Source organism: Suncus etruscus, chromosome 3 (genome assembly GCF_024139225.1).
Source record: "Suncus etruscus isolate mSunEtr1 chromosome 3, mSunEtr1.pri.cur, whole genome shotgun sequence".
NCBI classification, from domain to species: Eukaryota; Metazoa; Chordata; class Mammalia; order Eulipotyphla; family Soricidae; genus Suncus; species Suncus etruscus.
This window is the reverse complement of record NC_064850.1, coordinates 35,066,031-35,087,545: the sequence shown is the minus strand read 5'-3', so window position 1 is coordinate 35,087,545 and position 21,515 is coordinate 35,066,031. Positions and strand designations below refer to the sequence as shown.

The window sequence follows — 21,515 nt, the reverse complement described above, 5'->3', positions numbered from 1 at the left end:
GCTGTAAATCTATCTCCAGAGCTGCCCCACTCTTTGGCATCCTGCTCAGAAATTGCTTTTCCTTCCCATGTGCATTTTGGGATGGGGTTTGTCAGCATACTGGTGCAGAAGGTTGTAGCAAGACTATGAGACAGGTTTCTCTGAGTGTGAAGGGTCACCCTTGCCGTGGTACTTGTTATGGTTACGAACTCACTGGCTCCAGATAAATTCATCCCTAATATAGCACCTTTATTTTTACTTTAATAATTTATTTATTTATTTATTTAAGCACCGTGGTTACAAAATGTTTGTAGTTGGATTTCAGTCATAGAGTATACACCACCCGGGTGAATGGTGGTGGACCCTTATTTTTTTTTTAAATGTTTTTGTTCATTTTTCCCTTTCTGCTGTGTCATTTGCCACTAGAGGGCGCTGAAAGTCGCACCAAGCAGCTTGAAGACCCAGCCGCTACTTTTTGGGGAGAACATGGGGGTTGGCGGGACTTGGGTTGACTCAAGACTTGTACAAAATAAGATGACTTAGTCATCATTTGTCATTTTCTTCTCTTAGGATTGGGGAAGGTGTCCCTGTTAAAATAGTAGTCTTAAAAGTATGTTCATTAAATTGTCAAAATTGTCATTTAAAAAATTATAATTTTGCATTTCCATACACTCCCCGTTCCTGACACTTTGGTTCCAGAATTCAGTGTTGATGTTGTTCTAACTCTTAGAGAACTGTGGAGTCAGAATATTCAGAGGCTCCCACTGGGTTCTGTCTCCCTTGCCCGCACACATGCCTTTTGACTTTTGTCCATGCTATCTTGGGTTTTTGTCCACTGGGACAGGGATTTGGGGGTTTCTGACTTCTGCAATGAAGCTCAAGCAAGTGAGAGAAACAGGGTGGGCAGGGGCAGCCTGCGTTGGTTGTATCAGAGTTGCAGAACTGTAATACCCGGTGGGGATACCAGCATCCAGCTGTGCTCTGGCAGGTAACTATTCCCATTCATGGGGATGGCCATCAACACTGGCTGGCAATAAACAGATTCTGATCTAAAAAAATAGCATGTTGAAGCAGGGCCAGGACTGTGTAGTGGAAATGCTTCTTTGCTGGCCAGCCTGCCTGGTTCTCCTGAATTTTTCATTTAGTCAAATCCTTAGGTGATGATTGACTCCTGGTAGGTATTTCCAAGACTGGTCATAGTCCCAGACTATGGTCATTGGTTTCTTTTGCAGCTTTTTCTTCTTTCCTGCCTGGCCAGATTTTCTGGTTTTCTAACCTTCTGGGCCCAGGGGAAAGAAATAGTCTATTGGGACCTGAATAATATCACAACGGTGGGGTGTTTGCCTTGCACACAGTCGACCTGGGATAGACCCTTTTTTTTTTTTTTGCATCTCATATGGGCCCCTGACCTGGCAAGGAGTGATTTCTGAGTACAGATCCAGGAGTGATCCTTGAGCGCTGCTGGGTTTGCAACCCCTTCCCCTCCTCCTCTCCACCCCCCCAAAAAAGAGATAATCTATTAACTCTGGATCATCCATCTTGAGAATCAGGTTGGCCTCAGCACATAGATCCATGTTGTTAGGAACTGGTACAGATCATGATGATGATGATGATGATGCTTGCTTAATGGATATAGAAATGGATTCTACAGAGAATCTTATCCTGTAACTATTTTCTCCTCTTCTTCTTAAGGGGAGTCTCAGATTCACTGTCTCTGTACATGCGGGCTAATGCTTAGAACCTCATACTTGCCCTGAATACTTCCTCACCCCCCCCCCCAACTATCTATGGAGTCCTGCCTCTCTGGGATCCCTAAGTAGCAGAATCCATAGCAGAAATGAAAGAACCGCTTCACAAGTAGCGGGCATCTGACTAAACTTGTGGCCTCATACTTGCCCAGCAAGTGCTTTGGGCCACTGAACCATTATCCAGGCCCTTCACACAGGCAGTAAGAGTTTGGAGCAATGGCCCGATCTCCTAGTGCACACCTGGTGCTGGGTTTGGATTTACAATCATACACTTACCAGGCATCCAGTAATTTTCTAGATCCTGGTGTTTTGTTTTATTTTTTTAAGTTTTCCATCTTCTTAGATACACCTTTTAGAGAAGGGATTGGACTACCACTCACAATGCTCAAAGATCATTCCTGGCTCTGTGCTCAGGGATCATTTATATGAGTGCTTGGAGGATCATGTATAGCAGGGGTCTCAAACTTGTGGCCCACGGGCTGTTTGCGGCCCTCCATACAAAATTTTGTGGCCCGTGGCCGGCCTTCAAATATCGCAATATTCACGATTATTCGCTTACCGAATAATCGCAATAAAAATCGCATTAGTAAGAAAAAAAATCGCATTAAACACTCGCATACCCCGAGCAGTTCTGTTCGAGATATGCAAATGTTTAATGTGATTTTTTGCGATTTTTTTCTTACTAATGCAATTTTTTTATTGCGAATATTCGGTAAGCGAAATCCCTTATGCGGCCCTGCCTCACCCTGACTTTGCCTCTTGCGGCCCCCAGGTAAATTGAGTTTGAGACCCCTGATGTATAGTGTTGGAGATTAAACCCAGGTCAGCTGCATACAAGGCATGTTTCTTAGCCTCTGTCACTACTTGTACAGTGCCTCAAAATCCACTTGTAATTACTCTACTTCTTATTTATCTTAAATTTTGCTCTTATGATCCTAGCAGTCCTTACAACAGTAACAAAATCTAAAAATAGTTATAAGTCAGTAGGCTCAGTTCTCCTTTTTCATTTTAAAATGACCTAGAAATAATTATTTTTATGTGTGTCATTTAGTGTTTGGAATTTCGTGTGTAGTGAAGATACCCATTGTTTAGAGAAATTTGGGAGTCACTACTTCTGTCTGACAAATGCATGAAACCGAATACATCTTATTTCCAATGTGTTTTGAAATTGATTTTCAAAAAGGAAAATTTATTTCATGACATTTTGAAAGATTAAGAAAAGAAGGTACAGGAAAAGTGGTCTAAGCAGAGCAGTAAGAGGAAATTAGGGCTTAGAGACTGCTAGGATGAGGTAGTGGTGGTAAATGAGTCTTACTGATCTTCTGAGGTTACCAAAATGTGAAAAGAAACAATTTTCAATTCCCCCATTTTATATCTTTTTTACAAGGAAAGGCTGGGTGGGGGAGGACTTAGCTGGGAAGAGGTCTCTAACACCTAAAGTTAGAAAGAGGGAGGTGGAAGCCAGATCCTTTAGAGACAAGAGGTTATATTAAGGATTCTCTGGGAATGGGAAATCAAGTGGTTTTAGAATAATTAGACTTTTATTTTCTTGTCATTTGGGGCCCACCTGCTAGTGCTCAGGGAGGACTCCTGTGTGGTGCTGGAGATGGAATCTGGGCCTTCTGATTGCAATGTTTGTGTTCACAGAGCTGTCGTTCTGTCCAACAGTCAGACTTAGCAATAACTTAGGTGACAACACAAAAGGAATGCTTGTAAGAATTTGAAAGCAGACTGAAAAGCATAGTTAGGATGCTTGATAGCTATGTCTCCCTTTAACAAGATTCCAGAAGGAGAAGCAGGAGCCTTTCTATAGCCCTGAATGTGGCCTTTCGTTTGCAGATATATTCTCATAGGGTGGACTTGTTGGTAATTTCAGTTAATCCCAAAAGTTTGTAAAAGTAGAAAAATCATTTGAAAAGTATAAGCATATATATAATCATGTGCTATCTACATATTATTTTACTATTAAAATATATAACATACATTTTATATATAGTCATATATATTTACTTGCCAGTCTTAGGATGTGGGCACAAGATACTCTGAAAATAGTTTCATTAAGCAATGAAATTAATTTAATTTTGCCTAAATCATACTTTTTACGGCATCACGTAAAATTAAGTTTCAGATTCCTTAAAGATTCCTTAACATAGAGTGAGAATTAAGCACATTGAAGTAATCTGAGTACAAAAATCCTGCTAGATTTTCACCATTTCCCTTCACCTTTTAAAACTGTTTCACCCACACCTAAATTTTCAGCAGTTTCTGAAAATTTGTTTGTTTTTTGATTGTTTTTTTTTTTTTTTAAAAAAAAGGACCTGTTTTTATCTCCCCACCCCGAAACATTCAAGCTCATTTTTGCTTTTATTTCACATTCACATTTCAGTGGTTTATGTAACAGGAATTATATAATAGGAACCACATATACAACAGGGATAAGCAAGGCTGACAGTGAGTGTGTTCCGCAGGGACAGAAGCTCTAGGGAATAGTCATCAGGTTCTCTACAGCAGTGGGCCACAGGGCAGAGGGCGGGATCATTGAGCCTGGGATATGGCCCAGGGGCTGCCATCTAAATGAAAATTAAAGCAATAATTCAAGTTTCTTGTTTGGATGCTTTGAAGTTACACCTGAGTAAATATGACATGGCTAGTGACTGAATTGTGCCGTAGACACAGTTTAAAGCCCATTTAACATGTGGGGCCAAGTGAGACAGTTCAGGAGTTACAGAGTTTGGCTTGTTTGTGAATGACTCTGGTTTTTGGTTCTATTGTTTTGTTTTTGTTTTTCAGCCATACCCAGCAATGCTCAGGGGTTATTCTTGGCTCTGTGCTCAAGTGTCATTTCTGGTGGTAAGGGACCATGTGGTCTGCCAGGGATCATACCCGGTTGGCCTCATGCAAGACAAACCCCTGACTCTAGTTTTCTATCCCCATCATCACATAGTTCATCCTTCCTCGAGTACCACACATTGTGACCTTCTCTTCCCCAAGCATAGCCAGAAGTAACTTCTGAATACTGTCTGGTGTAGTTCAAAGTCTGCACCCTCTTGCCTCAATAAAAATAAAATGTACTCTTGGCAGGAGTTCTCAGAGACTGAGCCCTTTACCTACCAGTGAGAGCTGTATGTCCCAGTTAAGTACTGAAATAAAGGATGCACAGTAGGAAACTTCTCTATTTTTTTTTTATGGCTCAGAGCTGCTTTCTGAAAAATAATGCCTTTGTGTAGACACATTTATACTTAGTGAAACACATCCACTTTCTTGTGTTTCTTTATATGACATTATAAATAGATTTTTATAGACAAACCGGTAAAATTTTTATGGTCTTTTTTTTTTCCTTTTTTTTTTATTTAAACACCTTGATTACATACATGATTGTGTTTGGGTTTCAGTCATGTAAAGAACACCACCCATCACCAGTGCAACATTCCCATCACCAATGTCCCAAGTCTCCCTCCTCCCCACCCTTTTATGGTCTTTTTAATAAAATTTTAGAGTAAAAATAATGAGCTCAATTTTGCTCAAAGCAAAGATTAGCAAGTTTACTGGGGCCAGAGCAGTAGCACAGTGGGTAGTGTGTTTGCCTTGCATGTGACCGACCCAGGCTCGATCCCTAACATCCCATATGGTCCCCAAGTCTGCCAGAAGTAATCTGAGCACAGAGTCAGGAATAACTCCTGAGCACTGAAGGGTGTGGCTCAAAAATTATAAAAAGAAAAAAGATAACTTTTCATTAGCTTGATAAATCAGCAATAGAAGTTGTGCAGTGGGTCTTGACATGGCAACCTGTGATTTTATTTTTAAGTTACCAGTTTTAACTTTATGACATCAAAAAGCACTAAACAACTGATTCAGAACAATAATTATGACAGATGGGACAAGAAACTCATATTTGGAAAAGCAGGTTGGGAAGAGGTTAAAGAATTAGACCATGTCACTTGATGCCATGTTTAAGTCGTTTAATTTATTTGATAGAGCAAGTTCTGGTATTAGGACAGAATTACAAATCATGTTTTTGTTTGAACAGAACTGACTATATGTGTGTGAGTGTGTGTGGCCACATCCAGCAGTTCTCAAAAACAGTGTTTGGAGAATGATATATGTAGTATTGGGGGCAATAGTCCACAGTGATACCTAGAGTGGCAGGTGCCTTAATTTCTGTACTATCTCTCTGGCCTGCCAGTTCTCCTTTCATATAACTGCGTGGCTAAAAAAGTATTCATAGCTCTCTAACAGGCTCCAAAATGGTGTTTCAATTGAAAGATTAGCCTCATTTATATGGTCACAGTGTCTATCAGCTAAGTAAGGAATTAATCCTTCTGATCATGTTTTTTTTTTTTTTTTTTTTTTTTTGGTTTTTGGGCCACACCCATTTGATGCTCAGGGATTACTCCTGGCTATGCGCTCAGAAATCGCCCCTGGCTTGGGGGACCATATGGGACACCGGGGGATCGAACTGCGGTCCGTCCTATGCTAGCGCTTGCAAGGCAGATACCTTACCTTTAGCGCCACCTTCCCGGCCCTGATCATGTTTTTTTTCTTAGAATTGGCTTTTGGAGATGGGCTCTCCAAATAAGAACTTTACCTCAAGTTCAGTCAGGTTTTGGAAGACCAGGAACCAAGCCCTCTTTTGTTCACAGTTCTTGACAGAGTATCTTGAAAAGGGTCCCAGCTGTGATAAAGTTGATTCCAGTTGGTGCATTCCAATCTATTCTAAGGGATCACCTATATCTCTAAGTAAAATATGTGATTTTTTTCTTTTCTTTATGTGCCACCCCCACCCTCTCTCCTCTGGAAAAGCCTATATTTTTTCCTTAAACACGTTTCTTTTACAGTTTCCATTTTTACATTTCCCTGAATAAAGCTCTTTTACTTTGCTTTAAAAAAGTTGATTAGGGCCAGAGTAATAGTACAGCAGGTAGGCACTTGCCTTGCATGTTGCAGATTTGGGTGTGATTCCTGGCATTCTGTATGGCCCCCTGAGCCAGCCAGGAGTGATCATTGAGCGAAGAGCCGGGAGTCAGCACTTGAGCACCACCCAGTGTGGGCCAAAGACAAACAAAAGATGGTTAGATTCATAGTGGTACATAGACCGCTGAAGACGGCCAGTCGAGCATTTGAATCCACTATGTGGAGAGACAAATTTAAGAGTGATGCTCAGATTTGATGCTTAATTTCATTAAGCACCAAATACAGACATGCTTCCAAAATTCTGTTTTGGGGTTCCAATAATGCAAGAAGTACTATCTTTAAGTCTTTTTTTTCCTTCTGGTTTTTGGGCCATATCCGGTGATGCTCAGGGGTTACTCCTGGCTCTGCACTCAGAAATCACTCCTAGCTTGGGGGACCATATGGGAATTCAGGGGATTGAGCCGCAGTCCTTCCTAGGTTAGCGCATGCAAGGCAAATACCCTACTGCTTGAGCCACTGCTTCGGCCCCAAGAAGTCCTATATTTTAGAGCCACAGGATTTTTGCTATTATAGCCTTTCCAAAGATGCTGTCAGAATATGGATTATTTAGTGATATCAGTGTAAACAGATCCAATGGAAGCCAAGGCCTGGTTGTACTAGAAGATAGTCATTCATTGAGTCGCACATGAAGCAAAGTTTGCCACCTATTTACTCCACTCCCAGGGCTCCTCTTAAACTTTTGCAAAGCTTGTCGGTAAAATGTTGCACAGAAGGAACACTTCTCTTTCTCCCTCCACTAGAAGCTGAAAACTAGCCTTCCTCAGAGAAGTGGCCTCTTCAAGATCTCCACTGGTGAATGTGGGCATGTGCCCGTGGCAATGTGACATGCAGCCTTCTCTGCGCTTAACACCAAGGCTGTTCGGAGGTGGTGAGGCTTGAGATCGCCGGTTTATTCATCATTTGTATCATCTTCTTTCAAGATGTTAGTGTAGATCATGGCAAGGCTCACTTTGAAGCTGGTCAACAAAGCATCTTTTGGCACTTAACAGGTGATAGATCCATGCTAGCTTTCATGTTATTTGTAGTGATTGTGACAGTAAAACCAGAACATAATGTAATGCCAGCCTTTTCCTCCTCTCTCTCTCTCCTTGACATTTTCTGATAGATGAACGTAATTGTGTTGGCAGGCTCTATAGTCATTCGCTCATATTAGTGACAAACTTCTGTTTGATACACAAGGAGGATGATTGATATTATTGGATTCCATAGTGTTTAGTATGGGCATTTCTATTAGAGACCACATACCTTAGGCCCCTTTGCTACCTCAAGTTTATTTCTAATGAAATGTGACTCTTTAAAAATAAGTAATAGGTAAAATAAGAATGTATTTACCAATAGCACATCAAGAGAATTTTCAATATTATGAAAGATGAGTGGAAAAAAGTTAGTATAATCCAAGGCAGCATCCTGGGGGTGAGATATCTCCTGGTTACTCTAAGATCAGCTTTAGGGGCTAGAGTAATAGCACAATTAGTAAAGCCCTTGCCTTGCACATGGCTGACCCAGGTTTGATTCCCAGTCATTCATTATGGTTCCTTGAGCATTGCCAGGAATGATCCCTGAGCATTAGCTGGGAGTAAACCCTGAGCAACTCTTGGGAGTAGCCCCCCCAAAACAGACAACAGCAACAACCAAAAATTAGCTTTAGGAATAATAATAATTTTTACTTAGATGAGATGGTGTGATGGTGCTTTTAAATATTCAAAGAATTATCTTCTAGAAAAAAATCCACTTTTTCATTTTCACAAATGTACTTGCTATGGAACTTTTTCTTCTTTCTCTTCCATTTTTTTTAGTTTTTATCTCAATTTTCTGATTTTTTTTAATAACTTTACTTTTGGGGCTGGAGAAATAGCATGGAGGTAAGGCATTTGCCTTTCTTGCAGAAGGTCATTGGTTCAAATCCCAGCATCCCATATGGTCCCCCGTGCCTGCCAGGAGCGATTTCTGAGTGTGGAGCCAGAAGTAACCCCTGAGCACTGCCGGTGTGACCCAAAAACCAAAAAAAAAAAAAAAAAAAAAAAGAAAAGAAAAGAAAAAACTTTACTTTTGGTCATCTTGAAACAAATGAATTATGATTAGTTATGTCAACTATGTGATGCATTTTCTTTAAATAAATTTATTAAAAATATATATACTTTTTCAGAACTCCCCAAAGCATAGAAGGACCAGCAGATGAATATCCCAGTGCAGCTTGTTTCCATGCACCAAGGACAAATTCAGATATTTAGATATTCCTTTTTGTTTGTTTGTTTTTGTTTTTGTTTTTGGGTCACACCCGGCGTTGCTCAGGGGTTACTCCTGGCTGTCTGCTCAGAAATAGCTCCTGGCAGGCACGGGGGACCATATGGGACACCAAGATTTGAACCAACCACCTTTGGTCCTGGGTTAGCTGCTTGCAAGGCAAACGCTGCTGTGCTATCTCTCCGGGCCCTATTTAGATATTCTTGTCAATGAAATGGGTGACTTTACCCATTCCATTGTTTGTATCATCTTCATTTGAGATGTTAGTATAGATCATAGCAAGGCCCACTTTGAAACTGGTTCAACAAAGCATCTTTTGGCACTTATCAGTTGTAGATACACTCTAGCTTTCATGTTAATTGTAGTGATTGTGACAGTAAAACTAGAACATAATGTGGAAACAGCAATGCATCTGTCCCCCAGTGAGCACACCTCACAGTGCTCACTGCTTACAGTGCTCACTCCTCCTTCTATACTTGCCTTTGAGATCATTCACTTATGAGAGGTTGCAGGAGCACTGCTGAGAGAGTGGTTCTTTATCCATTACAGAGAAGTGAAGAGGTGTCACAGCAATAGTACAGTGGGTAGAATATTTGCCTGGCGCATGGCCAATTGGTATCCCATAAGGTCCCCCAAGCCAACCAGGAGTGATTCCCTGAGTGCAGAGCCCTGGAATACTGCTGGGTGCAACCCCCAAACCCAAAACACAACAGCAGTGAAGTTATATAAATCAAACAAGCCACACACCTCTCCTTGAGTGCCAAGAGGTAATCAGCTGATAGATGGAAGTACCCTGTCTGTCAGCAGAGGCTGACTGATATGAGTACTATGAAGAGATCAAATAGCCATCTTTGAGATGTGGAGAGCTCAATGCGGATGTGGGCAAATATTAGTATTTATTTTTATTTAAAATTTTTTAATTAAATTTCTTTCAGACACAGTGGCTTACGGAGTTGTTCATAATATAGTTATTTCTGGAATTCAGTATTCAGTACAAATCCCACCAACAGTGTAGTAGTCCCTCCACTATTGTCAACAGACTCTTCCTTGAAGCCTGCCCTTTGGCAGGTATGAATAATTTACCCAATATTGCTTATTACAACTAAATGGTAATGGAATTATTGAAAAAAAAACTTAATTAAAAGAAAATTTGTGAAAATTGTCATATCTTGCAATGGGGTTGTTACGTCATTGTCTGAAGGTTTACTAAGCTGTTTATTGCTAGTTGAGCACTGTTGTTGGTTTTATTGGTTGTGCTTATGTGGCTTCTATGATAATTTCACATCAAATTTGGTATGTTTCTACTGGGAAGTCAACATTAAAATTATGGGGGTATCATGTGGCCGCTTATGTGACTGCACATTCCAGGAATTTGAGGATCTGTGGAGTGGGGCCTATAAGCTCATATGGCGACCGGGATGGTTCATAGGCATGGATGCTGGGACTTCTGGAAGTATGATGGGGGAGGGAAGGGGGGGGGTTGGGAGGATAGTCATCTTGCCCTGGCTCCATATCCCTGGATATGTCAATATATGTGATGTTTTTGGCGACTAGAAGACTGTAGAGATTAGTAGAAAAGCAGTAAAGCTAGGGTATTAGCACGGCAGCAGTTGTATGGTGGATTTGTGTGTTCAGCTGCCGGGACTTCTGCAGGGCCAAATATTAGTATTTCTAAGGACCATGGCACCCTGGAGATGGGAATTCAGAATCCAGGAATTTTGGATAGAGAAGCCCCATTGAGGACCAGCTTTCATCTATAACTGACCAGATGGCTCCCTCGTAAGAAAACAGTCTGCATCATGAGCATGATTTCTAGCTATATTTCACTGCTTCTTTATAGACTTGCAGTGAGTTGTTCAGTTTTATAACTGGCAGGGTTTGCTTTTGTCAGTCACAGACCCTTGATCTCTAGTTATGCTTTATAAAGAGATAGACCATTTTCAGGGAGGGACTTCAGAGCATAAAAGCCGGCTATCCTTTGCAAAAGCTGGCTCCCTGTGTGTGACACCAGGCGGGGAAAATCCGCGAAAGTACACCGGCCCAGTGGGGCTCAGCTGTGAAAGACTGTGAGTGTGACCTGTCTATGTCTGTCTACTGTCCTCTTGCGTGAAACTCTTGCGAGTGGGGCAAAAAGAGGCTCAGAGGAGCACGGCCGCTCCGCTTCGCTACGCGGCCGTGCACTCTTTCTAAGGAAAGAACTCCATTGCAACAAGAAGGAAAAATCACACTAAGAACGGCGCTATATCACAGAAGCAAACATTTCTCTCTGGACTGTCTTCTCTGTTACATGCTCGGGCCTAAGATTTGACCCAGTGTGAGGCTTCATCCACGGAGGACTCCCCTCCCTTAGAGGCAAGTCAGCCCATCCAGAAAGGGAGGAGCCAGAGGAGTGTGCTGCCTACATCATATAGACAATGAATACCACTACAACACGTAGAAAAACCCACAATACAAATGTGACAATGGGGAAACAGCGCAGGCCAGCATCAGACATAGAGAATGAAGATGACAATTCTGAGGACCAGATAATGACTGAACAACTAATCAACCTCTCAGATAAGGACTTTAGACTAGCAATATGGAAGGTGCTCAACAGACTCCAAGAAACCATGGATCGAGTTGAACAGAACACTAATAAGAACCAAGAAAATATGAAGGCAGAAATGACAAAACTCCAAACTGAAATAACATGTCAACTAACAGGCCTGAAAAACTCAGTAAACGAAGTGAATGACAAAATGGATAAGCTCTGGGACAGGGTATCAGAAGCTGAGAATAGACTTGGTGCTGTGGAAGATGAGATACATAACAATTCCATACAGCAGGAGAGATTGGACAAAAAACTTAAAGCAAATGAGCAGACAATGGAAAAATTAGTCAAAGAATGGGAACAGACGAAAATAGAAGTCTATGATAAGATCAACAGAAACAACTTAAGAATCATTGGAGTCCCAGAGACCCAGGAAGAAAATTTCCAGGAAGAATCAATGGTCAAGAACATCATTAAAGAGAAACTTCCAGAGCTAAAGAATATATGTGATCAAATCCTGCATGCCCGAAGAGTACCAACCAAAAGAGACCCCAGAAAAACCACCCCAAGACACATCCTAGTCACAATGACAAATCCCACAGATAGAGACAGAATTCTGAAAACAGCAAGATCAAAAGGGGAAATCATGTTCAAGCAAGCTTCCCTGAGATTTACAGCAGACCTGTCACCAGAAACGCTCAATGCCAGAAAGCAGTGGTGGGATATTGTGACAAGACTGAATGAAATGAATGCTTCACCCAGAATACTATACCCAGCAAAACTCACTTTCCGGTTTGATGGAAGAATACATGGTTTCACAGACAAAAAACAGCTCAGAAACTTCACAGACACAAAACCAGTCTTAAGAGAAAAACTGAAAGACCTAATCTAAGACAAGACTACCCAAAAGACACACCAAATTTTGAAATAAAGATGGAGTTAAATCCCAGGACAATTCTTTCTCTCAACGTCAATGGACTAAATGCACCAGTTAAGAGACACAGAGTGGCTAAATGGATCAAAAAACTCAATCCAACCTTCTGCTGCCTACAAGAAACGCACCTGAATAGTCAGAACAAACATAGACTCAAAATAAAAGGCTGGAGAAAAGTTATCCAAGCAAACAACACCCATAAAAAAGCTGGAGTGGCCATACTAATATCAGATAATGCAAACTTTATACTCAGGAAGGTTGTAAGGGACAAAGACGGACATTTTATATTAATCAAGGGGTACGTAGAGCAGGAAGAATTCACTCTCCTAAACATATATGCACCGAATGAGGGGCCAGCAAAATATTTAATACAACTGCTGACAAATCTGAAAAATAATATCAACAACAACACAATAATTGTGGGGGACCTAAACACGGCTTTGTCAACACTGGACAGGTCAACCAGACTGAAACCCAACAAGAATATACTAGACCTGAGGAGAGAAATGGAAGAAAGAGGCCTAGTGGATATATATAGGACACTCCATCCCCAGAAACCTGGATACACATTCTTCTCCAATGTACATGGGACATTCTCCAGGATAGACTACATGCTGGCACATAAAACATACCTCCATAAGATCAAGAGGATAGAAATTTTGCAGACTACCTTCGCTGACCACAAGGCTCTGAAATTATTTGTGAACTCCAAAGGGACTCAGAAGAAACACTTTAACACCTGGAAGTTAAACAGCCTCATGCTCAATAACCAGTGGGTCCGAGATGAAATCAAGGAGGAAATAAAAAGGTTCCTGGAAACAAATGACAATAAAGACACAAACTCTCAGAACTTATGGGACACAGCAAAAGCAGTACTGAGAGGAAAATTTATAGCTTTGCAAGCACACATCAGGAAGGAAGAAGGAGCTTACCTGAGTAGCTTAATGACACAGCTAATAGAACTAGAAAATGCTCAACAAAAGGACCCAAGAACAGGAAGACAGAAGGAAATAACAAAGCTGAGAGCAGAAATCAACGAAGTGGAAACTCAAAAAACAATCCGAAAGATCAACGAAAGCAGAAGTTGGTTCTTTGAAAAAATAAACAAGATTGATAGACCACTGGCAAACCTAACAAAGAAAGAGAGAGAGAGAAACTTGATAACTCGTATCAGGAATGAAAAAGGAGAGATCACTACTGATATGACAGAGATTCAAAGGGTAATCAGAAACTACTTTGAAAAACTCTACGCCACTAAAAATGAGAACCTGGAAGAAATGGATAAATTCTTGGACTCTTATAATCTTCCACGGTTGAAGGAAGAGGATGTAGCATATCTAAACACCCCCATCACCATTGATGAAATTAAAACAGTAATCAAATGTCTGCCGAAAAACAAAAGCCCAGGTCCAGATGGATTCACTAATGAATTCTATCAAACTTTCCAAGAGGAACTACTGCCAATCTTGGCAAGACTCTTTCATGAAATTGAACAAACAGAAACACTTCCAAATAGCTTTTATGAAGCCAACATCACCTTGATACCTAAACCAGACAGAGACGCTACCAAAAAAGAAAATTACAGACCAATATCACTGATGAATGCAGATGCAAAGATCCTCAACAAAATCCTGGCAAATAGGATTCAATGCCTCATTAAGAAGATCATCCACTACGATCAAGTAGGTTTCATCCCAGGAATGCAAGGCTGGTTTAACATCCGTAAATCTATCAACATAATACACAACATCAATAACAAGAAAAATAAAAACCACATGATCATATCAATAGATGCAGAGAAAGCATTTGATAAGGTCCAACACCCATTCTTGATCAAAACTCTCAGCAAGATGGGAATGGAGGGAACCTTTCTCAATATAGTGAAGGCCATCTACCACAAGCCAGTGGCAAATATTATCCTCAATGGAGAAAAACTGAAAGCCTTCCCTCTAAATTCTGGCACAAGACAAGGCTGTCCTCTCTCACCACTCCTATTCAACATAGCACTGGAAGTACTTGCTATAGCGATTAGGCAAGAAAAGGATATCAAGGGAATCCAGATAGGAAAGGAAGAAGTCAAGCTCTCACTGTTTGCAGATGACATGATACTCTACTTAGAAAACCCTAAAGACTCTATCAAAAAGCTTCTAGAAACAATAGACTCATATAGCAAGGTGGCAGGCTACAAAATTAACACACAAAAATCAATGGCCTTTCTATACACCAACAGTAATAAAGAAGAAATGGACATTAAGAAAACAACCCCATTCACAATAGTACCACACAAACTCAAATATCTTGGAATCAACTTGACTAAATATGTGAAGGACCTATACAAAGAAAACTATAAAACTCTGCTCCAAGAAATAAGAGAGGACACACGGAAATGGAAACACATACCCTGCTCATGGATTGGCAGGATTAACATCATCAAAATGTCAATACTCCCCAAGGCATTATACAGATTTAATGCCATCCCTCTAAAGATACCCATGACATTCTTCAAAGAAGTGGATCAGACACTTTTGAAATTCATTTGGAACAATAAACACCCTCGAATAGCTAAAGCAATCATTGGGAAAAAGAATATGGGAGGAATTACTTTTCCCAACTTTAAACTGTACTACAAAGCAACAGTTATCAAAACAGCATGGTATTGGAATAAGGATAGGTCCTCAGATCAGTGGAATAGGCTTGAATACTCAGAAAATGTTCCCCAGAGATACAACCATCTAATTTTTGATAAAGGAGCAGGAAATCCTAAATGGAGCAGGGAAAGCCTCTTCAACAAGTGGTGTTGGCACAATTGGATAGCCACTTGCAAAAAATTAAACTTAGACCCCCAGCTAACATCATGTACAAAGGTAAAATCCAAATGGATTAAAGACCTCGATATCAGCCCCAAAACCATAAGATATATAGAACAGCACATAGGCAAAACACTCCAGGACATTACAGGCATCTTCAAGGAGGAAACTGCACTCTCCAAGCAAGTGAAAGCAGAGATTAACAGATGGGAATATATTAAGCTGAGAAGCTTCTGCACCTCAAAGGAAATAGTGCCCAGGATACAAGAGCCACCCACTGAGTGGGAGAAACTATTCACCCAATACCCATCAGATAAGGGGCTAATCTCCAAAATATACAAGGCACTGACAGAACTTTACAAGAAAAAAACATCTAACCCCATCAAAAAATGGGGAGAAGAAATGAACAGACACTTTGACAAAGAAGAAATACGCATGGCCAAAAGACACATGAAAAAATGTTCCACATCACTAATCATCAGGGAGATGCAAATCAAAACAACGATGAGATACCACCTCACACCCCAGAGAATGGCACACATCACAAAGAATGAGAATAAACAGTGTTGGCGGGGATGTGGAGAGAAAGGAACTCTTATCCACTGCTGGTGGGAATGCTGTCTAGTTCAACCTTTATGGAAAGCGATATGGAGATTCCTCCAAAAACTGGAAATCGAGCTCCCATACGATCCAGCTATACCACTCCTAGGAATATACCCTAGGAACACAAAAATACAATACAAAAACCCCTTCCTTACACCTATATTCATTGCAGCTCTATTTACCATAGCAAGACTCTGGAAACAACCAAGATGCCCTTCAACAGATGAATGGCTAAAGAAACTGTGGTACATATACACAATGGAATATTATGCAGCTGTCAGGAGAGATGAAGTCATGAAATTTTCCTATACATGGATGTACATGGAATCTATTATGCTGAGTGAAATAAGTCAGAGAGAGAGAGAAAAACGCAGAATGGTCTCACTCATCTATGGGTTTTAAGAAAAATGAAAGACACCCTTGTAATAATAATTTTCAGACACAAAAGAGAAAAGAGCTGGAAGTTCCAGCTCACCTCAGGAAGCTCACCACAAAGAGTGATGAGTTTAGTTAGAGAAATAACTACATTTTGAACTGTCCTAATATTGAGAATGTATGAGGGAAATGTAGAGCCTGTTTAGGGTACAGGCGGGGGTTGGGTGGGGAGGAGGGTGATTTGGGACTTGGGTGATGGGAATGTTGCACTGGTGATGGGTGGTGTTCCTTTTATGACTGAAACCCAAACACAATCATGTATGTAATCAAGGTGTTTAAATAAAAAAAAAATTAAAAAAAAAAAAATAAAGAGATAGACATCAACCTTTTATGTACTTTTTGCTGTATTCTAAAATGTGTTTGATGAGTTTGAAGTTTTGTTCTTATTTAGATCAGAACATCTGGTTACTGGTTTTGGTGAAGAATCTGTTTTGTTTTGTTTTTCATTTATTGAAGATTGAGCAGTGGCCCGGGAGTCATGCTGTTGACATCTAACCACTTTTGGTACTTCTTGCCCAAGTCTTCTGAACTATTAACTATTCTGAACCCATTTCTTCCACTGTGATATGGAGATCCTGAAGACACTATCTTTGGTGGCCCTTGAGTCATTAAGTGACACAGCCTGTGGACAGTTTACTTAAGAGCCTGGCATAGAGAAGGCCTTTGTAAAGTTTGGGGTCTCTTCCCCTTTGAGATTGTTGTAGTTGCTCACCTTAATCTGCTTCCCAGAGAACTGAAGCAAATAGTAGAGGAAACACAAGCCTTTCCCTTAAAGCTCTCAGAATAGAGTGGGTGGATTAGAGCCAAATTGTGTGCCAGCTACAGCGGCCGTGTGGGCAGAGTGTGTGGAAGCCCCAGTCTGCGTCAGAACTCAGGCTCCCTCCAGCATGGCCTGACTAAAGCATTTCATTTTCTGCATCTGACTATGCTTACCCATCCCTGCTGGGGCTGCCTTGTTAGAGGGGAAAAAGAATTTGTGCTGTGCTGTGTCCGCAGGAGTCGGGGCATGTGCTTTGTCTCTATCACATAGTTGCCTTCTTTCTGCCTGTCTCTTCTTCCATGTCTTCCTGCCCTCCTCCTGCTCTTCTCAGGAAATTAATGCTGAAAATCTGTTCTCCCAGCCAGCTCAGCATATGGGGTCTCACTTCTCTAGAAGACCATGGAACCCCAATAGGAGTTGCCTAGGAGAGATCTTTTTTTTTTTTTTTTTGGTTTTTGGGCCACACCCTGTGATGCTCAGGGGTTACTCCTGGCTTCTTGGGGGACCATATGGGACGCCGGGGGATCGAACCTCGGTCCGTCCTAGGCTAGCGCAGGCAAGGCAGGCACCTTACCTCCAGCGCTACCGCCCGGCCCCCCTAGGAGAGATCTTACTTTTAAAAATGAAAACAAAAATGTGATAGGGCTGAAGAGTACAATGGGTAGCGGGCTTGCTTCACATATTGCCAAACTGGATTCAATCCCCAATATTCCAGATGGTCCCCTGAGCCCCACCAGGAGTGTTCCCTGAGTAGAGCCAGGAATAAGTCTGTAGGGGATGCCCCCCCCCCCAAATTAAAAATGACCAAAAAAAGTGACCAGGTAGCATAAAAGGAACTGAGTGCTACTTCAGTTTAGCTCTTTGTTTTTGTTTTGTGTTCAGAGGTTACTCCTAGCTCTGCTCTCAGAACTTACTCCTGGCAGTCTTGGGAGACCATCTGGGATGCCAGGGATTAAACCTGGGTTGACCACATGCACAGTAAATGCCCCATCTGCTATGCTATCACTCTGGCCCCAGTTTGGCTCTTTGTTTCTTAAACCCGAGTTTGTCACTTTCCTGTCAGTTGTTATGGCTTTGGATGTAACAAATAAAGGTAGAGGGACACAGCTCCTAAACACACACACACACACACACACACACACACACACACACACACACACACACACACACACACACACACAATTCTCTCATTTAAGACCTATTTTAATTGGTATACATTGTCATTTGTTTACATTTATAGCAAAACCTAGCGGGGTCCCCTCATCCCCCATATCTATAATGTCCTGGCTGTTCCCTAATTGAACTGTGGCTAATTGACCATAATAACAGCTAGTTTTCTACAGCTAAAAATACTGAGAGAATAACAGAGTCAAAGAATACACTTGTCAGCAGTAGCTGGAGATATAAATACTAAGGGTCAAGAGCTAGACCCATAAAGTAGAAGAATCTATCAAAGAACTATTTGAAATAACAAAGGATGCTTTGTTTTTATTTTGGTGCCCTAGGAAGACATTCCTGGCTCCACACTCAGAGGTTGCTCCTGTTGGTGCTGGGTACTATATGAGGTTGGGGGTGGAATCTCTCTCTCTCCCTTTCTCTCTTTCTCTCTCTCTCTCTCTTTCTCTCTCCCTTCCTTCCTTCCTTCCTTCCTTCCTTCCTTCCTTCCTTCCTTCCTTCCTTCCTTCCTTCCTTCCTTCCTTCCTTCCTTCCTTCCTTCCTTCCTTCCTTCCTTCCTTCCTTCCTTCCTTCCTTCCTTCCTTCCTTCTTTCTTTCTTTCTTTCTTTCTTTCTTTCTTTCTTTCTTTCTTTCTTTCTTTCTTTCTTTCTTTCTTTCTATCTCTCTTTCTTTCTATCTCTCTTTCTTTCTCTCTGATACTTTTTCATTATGTGTACTTTTGTCCCCTCTCCCCTTGGATTCTAACTTCCAATAAACCACTCTTTATTCTAGCTCTTTATTTTCTTTTGATCTTTCTTTTCAGCTTATGGAAAGGTGTTTCTGGTTCGTAAAATAAGCGGCCACGATTCTGGAAAGCTCTATGCCATGAAAGTCTTGAAAAAGGCAACCATCGTTCAAAAGGCCAAAACCACAGAGCACACACGGACGGAGCGGCAGGTGCTAGAACACATCAGGCAGTCCCCATTCCTGGTGACGCTGCACTATGCCTTCCAGACGGAAACCAAACTTCATCTCATTCTAGGTAAGTGTCACCCCTGGGTGATTATGGCCCCTCTGGGACTTGAGGGGCACCCCACCTCAGCTGTAGAAGGGAGGGCCCCTTCTCACTCCCACCCTTCTCTCTCTGGTGGCATTTCATTGTACTCTGGGCATTGCCCTGACCCCGCCACCAGAAAGAGTAGCTATGGACTTTCCCTGGGTGTCCACCTCCACTTCCAGGACAGTGTGTTTTCTTCTGGGTACCAGGAGCCAAATAGGAACCACTCAGGCAAATTAGTAATGCAGGAAAAATGCAAGAGAGGACTTTCATTGGTAGAGTTTTGCTTTTTTGGGTGAAAACCCACAAGTTGTGTAGATTCTCACTGCTCTCAGCTGTTGGATTACATTCACAGGTAATTTCTGAATTCATTCTTGTCCCAGAAACAATTGGAGCATCGTATCTCAGAACTTGGGAATGTCCTTGGCCCTTTTTGCTGGGATACTTTACAGAAAAGATGCTCCCTTTTCTGCTGCAGTCTGAAGCAAATAGGAATGCTACTGCCATCTTTCAATACTTTGTCAGTTTTAGACCCTTTGCGATCATTTGTATTTTTGCACCGTAACTCCTTCTTAACTAACTGTTGTAAGGATCCAGTGAAGCAGTGTATGCTTGGTAAGCATGTCATTTCTTATGTCTGCAGGATGTTGGCGCCCCGTTAGATACTCTCTATTGTATCACTTACCCTCACAAAAATGTTGTCATCATTGGTGACATAGAGGCTTCCTAAACTGTATTTCCTAAAGTTATGTGAGTCATGTCAACTTCTAAGATAGGAAATTGTGAGGCATAGTACAGCTGGTAAGGCCTTCCGTGTATGTAGCCCTCCTGGGTTTGATGCCTGGTGCCACATATACTCCTTTGACACCTTCAAAAGTACATGAGTATGTGAGTACATGAGTTCCATGAGTACAGTTGGACATAGCCCAAAACATAACTCACAAAAAGGTGTTTAGCTTGTGAAAAGAGCCTTTGTATTCTTTATTAGTAGTATAGGGAGTTTTTTTTCTATGCGTATGAAGTATTCTTATTTAGTGCTCTCAATTCTCCATGCTTTCATGCCTGCTGCATGCTCTCAATCTGCTGAGATCTCTACCCAATCTAGTTCTCTCATTTTAAAAATTATGTTTGTATTAAAATTGCATTCACTTTATTTGGTGGGGGAGGCTCTAGGGCAAGTGGTGTTTGGGCCACAACTTGCAGTGCTTAGGAGCTACTCCTGGCTTGGCTGTAGTGCTGGGAGTTGAATCCCAGTATGCACGGCACATGCTCCAGCCTTTTGAGCTGTCTCCCTAACCCTGCATTCACTTTATGAAGCATGACTCAGATTCATTTTGCAATGCCTACAATCAGCTAAGAATTCTCAGCCTTTTATGACCGACAATCACAGGCTCTCTAATCCTGTCAGCATCAATTAATTTTATCATCTGCCTCTTGTGCTAGTCATCATCATTCAGTTCTTCTGCCTCTTTCTTTTGAAGCATGTGTTCCTTCAGTATTCTGACCCAGTTTGATTGGTGAGCATGTCACTGAGTATGGGAAAATGGTTGAGTGGACTAGGGTACTGCTTCATGCCCTGTGCAACACCAGGACTGACCAACCCCAGCACTGAACCTGGAGCCCTTAAGTACCTCTGGGTATGACCCAAAAAATTTAAGAATTTTATGGTCCAGCAGGTAGAGCAATTGTCAGGCACATAGGTATCCTGTATTTGATCTCTGTCATCCCATATGGTCCCCTAAGCACTGCCAGGAGTGTTACCTGAAGGCAAACTCAGGAGTAACCACTGAACATTCTAGGTATGACCCAAAAAGTAAACAACAACAACAACAAAAATGTAAGAATTTCAAAAAATTTAAGAATGTTCAAGTATTTTATTAGCAGAAAACCTTTTCCCTAGATGGAAAACATAGACATTCAAATGGTAACCATCAGAAATGAGTCCATCTGCTTGAATCTGAATTTATAGGCTGCTTGTTCTACTGGTTCCATCCTGGTTTACATCTGGCCATAATTTTCCAGGGAAGTATTAGGTTAACTGTGAAATGTGGTCTGATGTTCTAGAATACATTACTCTCCCCTTAGAGTAAAGCGGCCAGTTTCTATGCTAGGTCAGGAACCAGAACAGTAATAGGCTCCTGGGCCCCTCTACTCAGTCTCTTTCCTTCCCATCATTGCGTCATTGGCTTTTGTTGTCTATTGCTTTGTGTTCTTTTTGTAAATTTTTTTTTCATTTAAAAGAGGTGAGTGAAATTAGATTTGATTTAAAATTATGATTGTTGAGAATACTAT

General features: G+C 41.3%; 1 protein-coding gene across 1 annotated transcript in view; it reads left to right on the top strand.

The window, feature by feature from the left end:
- Positions 1-21,515, top strand: part of RPS6KA5 (ribosomal protein S6 kinase A5) — a 190,419-nt gene that overhangs the window by 81,617 nt on the left and 87,287 nt on the right. Inside the window, exon 3 of the mRNA XM_049769792.1 lies at positions 18,990-19,208. Coding sequence (XP_049625749.1) covers positions 18,990-19,208 — 219 coding nt within the window. The remainder of the gene's footprint in view (positions 1-18,989; positions 19,209-21,515) is intronic.